Source organism: Hippoglossus hippoglossus, chromosome 24, assembly GCF_009819705.1.
Source record: "Hippoglossus hippoglossus isolate fHipHip1 chromosome 24, fHipHip1.pri, whole genome shotgun sequence".
NCBI classification, from domain to species: domain Eukaryota; kingdom Metazoa; phylum Chordata; class Actinopteri; order Pleuronectiformes; family Pleuronectidae; genus Hippoglossus; species Hippoglossus hippoglossus.
The window spans coordinates 20,583,569-20,592,676 of NC_047174.1; the positions used below are offsets into that span (position 1 = coordinate 20,583,569).

Consider the following 9,108-nt stretch of genomic DNA (forward strand, 5'->3'; position numbering starts at 1 on the left):
GGAAAATATTCAATAACTTCAAAGTATATTCTCACCAAAATCACTTCACAGGTGTAGGATCTCCTGCTGGCTATGCTACAGTATTTAGTTTGGGAAAAAGTGATTTAGTATAATTTCTGGAAATATTTATTATGGAAAATATTCAATAACTTCACTGTAATACTGTATATTCTCGCCAAAATCATGTCACATGTCCAGGGAGCCCTGCTGGCTATGCTACAGTACTTAGTTTGGAAAAATTATTTCGTTTTAATGGTCTTAAAGTTGTTTAAGAAAGTGTATTGACACCAACTACACGGCAAACACAAGGAGACCCTTGATGGTTATGCAATACAAACGGAAAATGTATTTCTCAATTTTGTTGAATTTTAATCAGAATCTCTTCAACATTGAAGCCATGTAAGAAGGTGCCATATTTGCTTTACACAAACCAGAACCTAATGTTATTTCATATTTTCATGAATTGACGTACAGAAATGGCTCAGACATCTAAACTACTTCTTCTGAGAAGGCTGAGCGTTTGGTGTAGGAGCCCTTCCCAGGGGTCAGTAGTTGAAAAGTGGGTTTCACGCTGAACAGTTTATTGTTTCATTCCAGTCCCACAATCAAAACATTTTATCGAAATAATTAGTTGTGAACCTCCCTTTGTTTTTATGACCAATAAGCGAGATCATATAGAATCACTTTTGACAGATGTTGTCCAACTAAGTACTGTAGCATATCCAGCAGGACTCCCTGGACCTGTGACGTGATTTTGGCGAGAATATACAGTATTACAGTGAAGTTATTGAATATTTGTGTAATATCTCTTTTCGGTGTTGCACTTTTGTGAGTAATGCGCGTGTGTGTGATCGGATGAGGGGCGGGACGCGAACTTAGTAGTTGCAACATGTGCGCTGACTTTCAGCACACTACCACTGAACACTCGCTTTACTCGTGTACTCTAAATGTCTGGGGGAAATAACTCAACGGCGCACGAGTCCTGTGACGATGACTTCGTGAAGTATGGAAATCCCAGCACTTCGGCGGTGATGTTCTCGGCCGGTGTGCTGGGGAATATCATGGCACTGCTCCTGTTAAAAGTCCGGCGCGGGAGGACCAGCCGGTCCCATTACCAGGTCCTGGTCACTGCGCTTCTCCTGACGGACCTGCTTGGCTCCCTGTCTGTCAGCCCTGTTGTGCTGGCCGCTTATTTTCACAACAAAACCCTGGTGGCGATGAGACCGAACAAAGAGGTGTGTTCTTACTTTGGCTTCAGTATGACCTTCCTGAGCCTATCCACACTGGGCATCCTATGCGTAATAGCGCTCGAGCGCTACCTCTCCATTGGCCACCCTTACATGTACGAGAAGCACTTAAGCACACGCTGTGCTTATATTGTCCTTACGCTCGTCTACATGGGCAGCATCCTTTTCTGCATCATGCCTTTCATGGGTTTTGGTGACTACGTGCAGTACTGCCCGGGGACCTGGTGCTTTCTGCAGATGGGTCACACGGACAGAAAGGATACAATTTACATCGTCTTTTACGCATCTATCATCCTCATCATGAGCTCTACGACAGTGGTGTGCAACATATCTGTCATTTATCTCTTGGTAGTGATGCACAGGAGGGGTAAGGTCCGCCGGCTCTTCCGGCACCACAGGTCCATGACGGAGGAGGTGGCTCATCTCCTGCCACTAGCTGTCATCACTGTTGTCTTCATCTGCTGCACCTTCCCCTTAGTGGTAAGAGCTCTAATGGTTACAATTTTACAACAGTGTGGTTCATCCAGAGGTATCAACAAGAAACCAATTAAACACAGACTGTTCTTTCTGGTATAGAGTATCAGAGTATATTGCCATAGGAAACAAAAGAAACACAGACATCTCTGTTTAATCTTTTCCAGGTTGATGTGCTGCTGTATTAGCCTTTTATGCTTCATCACTCCAGCTCACAGAGAAATGTTGTGCTCTTTACTACAACAATTATTTTACTGATATAATTATTGGTTATTGCCGATTTGGCATTAAATATCTGATTCATTCACTCTAGATTCAAATTAGATGAACCTACGTCACAATATCAAAAATGCCCCTCCACCTCTACCAGCTACAACATGACAATATTGCTTAATACTGCACATAAAATGGAAATAATATTATAATACAGTATCCTTCAGAATGTAACACTGCACTCTGCACTCCACACAAATGTGCACGTTGCTCTGTTTGCTGGATTGTAGAGATACATTTCTATAACAGCCGAGGGGAACTGCATTTTAAACACTATAGGCTCTGAGTACACAGTATACTGTCCTTACAGTAAAGCCTTGTTGTTATGCATTGTTGCACAGTCTTCACTTGTACATGGTTGCTATCGTGATGCAGCGTTAGGCCTAATGATTATATTATGTTGTAATTATGTATTTCCTTTTCTTTCCCATTCCCAACACACACACACACACACACACCTCCCCAGTCAAGAGTGATGAACCTAGAAGGCAGCCAGGTGGATCGTAAAGCAGCTGATCTACGAGCTCTCCGTTTGCTCTCATTCCACTCCATCATTAACCCATGGGTTTTCATCATCCTCCGCCCCTCTGCTCTGAAAATTATTTGGAAGAAGCTGCAGAAACCACAGAAGTCCAAACGAGTGGGAGGAGGCCATCCAGTACAGCTCCAGAAACAGGAAAATGAGGACAATACTGGACATGGATGAGTTGCACAAGGCCTCTTAGGCCTGTTGCATATTCTCTGTCTAAGGGTGGGTGAAGTGAACTGAAGAAAGGCTAAAAACCAAACAGAGCAGATGTTGCCACATCTCAGACAGCAGACACCAGGAAGCTCTCTAGATGATGTTGAAGTGTAAGGTCATGTTACTTAGGCAGCTGTTTTGAGTGGGTCTGTCTCTTCTGTTAATCTATCAATCGTTGGGTCATTACACACAGGTTTTGTTGCTAATAAATACAGAAATCTCTGTTTATCTGTGTGTCTGACTCTCTGATTTTCTGAACAACCACTCATCCCATTGACCCTAAGGAGCATGAGTCAAATGAAGTGTTTTGGTGTGTTTGTAATATTTCTGATATGAAGGACAGTTTGTTGGTAGACTGAAGGGACCCAGTTCCTTCAGCAGCAGCTGAACACAAGCAGTTCCAAAAAAGATCTGGTACCACTCCAGAGGTGTGTGGTGGAAATTTGGTCAACAAACGAGGTTCTGAGACAAGTTGTCTTTGTAAGTTTATTTGTAAAAGCTTTCTGCAGAAAGGATCACACAGGCAAGGTGGAGGTTGCAAGTGAGATGAAATATGAAGTGTCTGTGCTCATATTTAAGTGTCTCTGTGTGGGTTACCTCCTGACCCCAAAACACGCAGGGGGGGGTGTGTGAATGCATTGTTCTGTGTCTGTAAAATATTGTCTGTAAAGGTGTGACTGATAGGCTGCATCCTAAATGTGTTGGAGAGGAAATAGTATCATGTACGGTGAGGGTGTTGTGTCAGTCAGCTGAGTTCTTGGAACCAAGGACAAGCACAGTTAAACCAGAGTAGAGCAAAAGGTCACTATATAATTCAGGTGATCTCAAGATCAACTTCTGCAAGACATGAATAGACAATGGGCTCACATGCTAGACAGTGGGTGCAGCATAAAGTTTCTGTTGAGCTGTACCCTAGATTGAAATGTCTGCTGTAAGCATGAACTAAGAAGTAAATTTCCATTACAGGTGTGAGAACTGTTCATAATGGTAAGCAGTGCGGATGTACAGATTGACTCAATTGTTTCTTCTCCTATTTTAAGCAGGATGATATCAAGGGGGGTTGATGGAGGTGTGTTGGGTGTGCCTCGCCTCTTGCCCAATTTCAGCAGGGATTGCACCCACCATGGGCTCCAAAAGATAAGCGGTATAGATAATGGATGGATGACGGATGATGAGGGTGTCACATGTGACTCAGTTCCTAAAATCCTGAGTGATATTGTTTTATAACAGTTACACACAAGAGGAGCAGGGGGAGGTCCACTGCAGAGGTGGAAGGATTGATATTACCCCTGATAGGGTCCTTTGGTTCCTTTACCTTGCAGTTGTTTGAAGTAAGTATTTCTTTCAACAGTGAAAAATGGACCTACAAGTTAGCAAAAAATAGTATGACACATATAAAAAGTGGGTTTGGGGGCTTGGCAATGTGAAATTTAAGAACCACAGAGATCAAGAATTCTGAACATTTATTAAGAAGCTGTTTCAACAATACAGAGAACTGGAGTGAGTTCAATTTAAATACAATTACCTCAAAGCTAGCTAAATTTTTAACAAAAATATGGCAACACTTATTTTCTGAAAATTATTGCAAGGCCTACTTCTAGACCAATTGCCCTAGGTGAGCTTTGTGAGATCACGTAGCTGCTCTGAACCATGTTACGGTTAAATATAATAATTCAAGGTCCGCAGTGGTAACAAAATTTTTCAAAATAAAAGTTTTGTTCTCTACTCCTAGTATACCATAGTTTCTAATGGTTAGACCTGGGTCTCTTTAATGATTCAATCACAGCGGCAGAGTTTTACAGCGGAGAAATATTTTTAGTCATCACACATGGCTGTAATGTAACATGGATGTGAGGATGCAGATTTATGCTAACTACTTTTCTCTTTAGCTTACTGTAGGCTGCACATTTTTCTCCCAAGTGTGAGTGTTTTTGTTTCCTCCACATGATTCCCGTCCTGTCGGCCATATGACCTACAGAGCACAAGCAGTGCCTGTCAGTCACCTCTGGTCCTCAATAGTTTTCGCGGTGCTCATCGGAAAGATATGGAAGCCGATTTCCGCCACTGTGATGGAAAAATTTAAAATCCTGTAAGTCATTATAATGAGGAACTATCTTAAAATTATGACTTACTATCTCATAATTATGACTTAGTATCTCATAATTATGACTTACTATCTCATAATTATGACTTACTATCTAATAATTATGAGTTAGCATTTCATAATGAACTATCTCCGTTATTATGACTTAGCATCTCATAATTATGAGATGCTAAGTCATAATTATGAGATAGTAAGTCATACCTATGAGATGCAAAGTTATAATGATGAGATAGTTTCTCATTCAAATTTTTTTTTTCCATCATAGTGGCGGAAATGGGCTTCCATAGCAAGACGATGGAAATAATCAAAAAGCGGCATCTTACTTATTCATGCCAAGTGGCCCCTACAGATAGTAGTAAATATTAGACCTGTAGATGCTCAGTGGCATTGTTCAATATGATTTTCTCGCCATTGTTCAATATTTATTCCTTTGTTTTTACATTGCTGTAATGAGATGGCTCCATAATAGTTTGAGAAAAGGCTGTGTCATTATGAACAACAAACTGAACAGACTGAAACACCATGTTTGAATATGCAATTCATGCATTAGGCCTGTTAAGGATCATTATTATTTGCAAATTAATATTAATTTTATTATGATAGCACATGCTGGCCCACACTATCAACTGTTCAAAGTGACAGTTTACAAAAGTAACAACTGGCCCACAAACTACTTGTCAGATGAGAGTGGATGAACTGAGGAATAGTTGACTTAAAATGCACAATTATGTAGTTGTCTCACCTTAAAGTATGTGGGCCAGTATTGATACAAAATCTCCATCTGCATCACTAATTAAATGAAAATGTGTTAATAATATTGGCCCAGTATTGGGTGAACTAAACATGAAAGAGTAGACTTAGATGTCACTGTTCATAACACACGTTTATCCTTTGCAGGACAGGCTGCTTTAAATAAGTTGTGGCATACATTAAGAATACACCTACCTCTCCAGGCACAACTCCACCACTGGTAACTGCTGATGCTGTAACATTGTTGATGTTATCCTGTTCACCCAGTTGCCTATCGACACATTCAGCAGACAGAACAACATAACAACATATTGATCATATTTACAGCTCTGGGCTCTACAGGAGACAAGTTCCTATCTCTTCAAGATCTTCAGTGGTGTCAAATAAGCAACAAAAGTCTTCTCTAATCACTTGTTTCTTTTCTAGCAAAACATTACTGCTCCTCATTTGCAACCTCACACACGGATCCAACAGAAGCTGAAGCTGCTCAGTACCACCACTTTACCACTGCTGCTCATCCACCTCATCCACTCCAATAAAATCCCAAATTCATCAAAAATAGTTGTTTACAATTTTGTCATTCAGGCTCCTTGAGCACAAGCTGTTCTCAGCCCCTGTGTCTGCGCCATTATGATGAGGAACAGAGCAATGAGGAAATGTTAAAGAAACCAGCAGGACTGTCAGCGTGACCTCAGCAACATCTGTTTGTATTTTATCTGATCTTTTCTCAGGCTCAGTTAAAGGATTTGGTGAGAACAAGACCTTAAATGACCTAATGCTATTCCCACACCACTGTTTACATGTCAGGAATGTAAACTTACTTCAGTTTCACACTACTGTAAGTAAAAGGATCAGAGGAGTCATCCAAGCTGTGGTTGTATACAGACATTACGATTTACATTACGCATTCTGAGAGGAGTGGAAATATAAACTCTGGCAGACACTAAGTTTACTTTTCGGCCTGAGGTTTCTACTGGGAAACAGGATTATAAAATACCCAACCAGATTCACAATGATTCCGGAAACACTTTTTAGTTGTTAGAATATAATGCTACTATTGTGTACTTTGTATGTGAGATACGAGACGTGCAGTCTGACTTGTGGCGGCTCCTGTATCGTGTTGGCATCCGATCGTGATGGTGGATCATGATCGTGGTGGCTGCTGACCATGGGCTATGATTACAACAAGACTGCTTGATATACAATACGTCTACTCAGATACTCTACTATTACTGACAATAATCCATCAATTCATTGACCTTCCATTATGCTCCAAAGTGTTTATTCTAATCAATGCTACAAATACCCTTATCTTTCTGATGTTCTCCATTACACGTGGCATCTATTGCACTTCTGTCCGTCCTGGGAGAGGGATCCCTCACATGTGTCTCTCTCTGAGGTTTCTACCTTCTTTTTACCCTGATAACCCTTGTGTTGTCTCTGCTTCCCCCGGCTGTTGGCCCCCTCACATAGCCCACCCCATATTAGGACGCACACGTAGGGCAATAGACAAGTGAGCAGCCCTTGCAGATGTATTTGTTACACCCGCGGCACACGGTGTGAGTTTTACAGTCCTTTTTCCTGGGGCATATCTGACACCTCTTCCTCTTACTCGCCCCGAGCGGGGCTGCTGCGGCTTTTTCTTTAGGATGTAGGACACCAGAGTGGCGGTGGGCGTGAATGCGAACTTGGATGAGAACACCTCTCTTCCCTTGACCGCGAGCAGCCCGGTCGGGAGCTCGGGCTTGTTCTTCCGAACCGTGCCGACCACGGTGAGCTTCCTCTCCAGGAGCTGCCGCGCGAGTTCGTAGGAGGTGAAGTAATTGTCGCACGTGACGTTACGACCGTGCAGTCCCTCCGTTACATCGAGCACTACCCGCAACCCCTGGTTCCGTTCTGGGCGTCCGCCGCTCGGCTTTCCGGTGTACACTTGCATCTTCCAAGCGTAGCTGGATTTCGCATCGCAGGCCACCCACGACTTGATCCCGTATTTCGCCGGCTTGCTGGGCATGTACTGACGGAATGGACACCGGCCTAGGGAGAAAAACAGGAGGAGAAGAGATGAGAGGAGATGAGATGAGGACGAGGACTAGCAGCCGCTATCTACATAACATAACATAACATAACATAACATAACATAACATAACATAATAATATAAAAAAAGACTAACCTCTGAACGGAACCAGTTGCTCGTCCACGGCCACTTGGGGCCCCGGGTTGTAGAGGTGCGGTAGCCGCGACACCCACGCGTCCCAGACCTCCCGCCAATTTGTCCGTGGCTCGTCTCGTGCGTCTCGTCTCGCGGTCGTCGTAGCGCAGCAGTCTGGAGTACATGTGGAAGAGTTTTAGGGGCATCGTGGCACGATCTTCGTAGTCACCGTCGTCGTCTTCGTCTTCGTCGTCGTCGCCGTCGTCTCCGTCCTCTCTGTCTGCTTCTCGGTCTGCTTCTCCATCTCCTTGTCCGTCCGCTTCTCGGTCTGGCTCTTTCGCGTCCTCTTCGGGTTCAGAGGATGGTTGCTGGGAGAATAGCTGTTGGAGAACCTGTTCTCTGGTGAAACACTCCTGACGCGACATCGTGCCATGGTCCGTGAGAGAGTGGCACACTGAGACTTATATGTGGGTCTAATGTACCCCCCCTTGATTTCAATTGGAATCAGGTGTGGGTCTAAATGACCCCACAGACCACCACAGCGCCCTCTCTGGGGGTCTAAATGACCCCTCCCATGACAATCGAGAATGACAATCCATTGGTCACCCTAACCCTAACCCTGACCGCCAGGGCTTGTGTATGATCACACGCACTCACGCACACACACACACACACACACACACACACACACACACACACACACACACACACACTCTGGGTCAATCCGACCCAGGAACAACACGAGGGATAAAAGTTTTTTTTTTTTTTTTTTTTCTTACACTTGTTGAGGGTTAAGGGCAGAGGATGTCACACCTTGTTAAAGCCCTATGAGACAAATTGTGATTTGTGAATATGGGCTATACAAATACAATTTAATTAAAATTTGATTGATAGATGCTCCACATCAATATTCCCCAAATGTATTATTATGGTGCATGTCGAAGAACTACAGTAGCATAAACCTCATAGAAATAAGTTTGTGTTTTCCCCATGGAACACAATGCTCAGCTTATGTTGTGTTGACTCTCTTCAGCCGATGGGGAATTTGAATACAACACATAGTCAAATAGTGTGTCTGCAGGCAAGGTTGTACACATCTTCCCATAAGTATTTAGAGGCAATCATAGAAAATAATAGCAAGAAACCCAGGGATAATGTCAGTGACCAGAGGTCACAGTTTGTGAGTGTGAAAGTGATCTATCCTCCTCTTAGTGCCCTGATGAAAGCCACTGATAGTTGCTGTGAAAGAGGCACATGAGACTCAGAACCACCTTTGGGACCTGGAAATGTACTTCTCCACACTCACAAATAGCACTTTATTCAGTGATCTTTATTTCCAAAAGGCAATCAGTACATTTAATGTAATGG

The 9,108-nt window shown here is 43.1% G+C and overlaps 1 protein-coding gene across 1 annotated transcript; it reads left to right on the plus strand.

The window, feature by feature from the left end:
• The first annotated feature begins 947 nt into the window (after positions 1-947).
• ptger2b (prostaglandin E receptor 2b (subtype EP2)) lies at positions 948-2,945 on the plus strand. The gene is made up of 2 exons (XM_034580802.1): positions 948-1,727; positions 2,461-2,945. Exons 1-2 carry the CDS (start codon positions 948-950, stop codon positions 2,698-2,700), a joined length of 1,020 nt encoding a protein of 339 aa, XP_034436693.1. The 3' UTR covers positions 2,701-2,945.
• Positions 2,946-9,108: the final 6,163 nt, after the last annotated feature.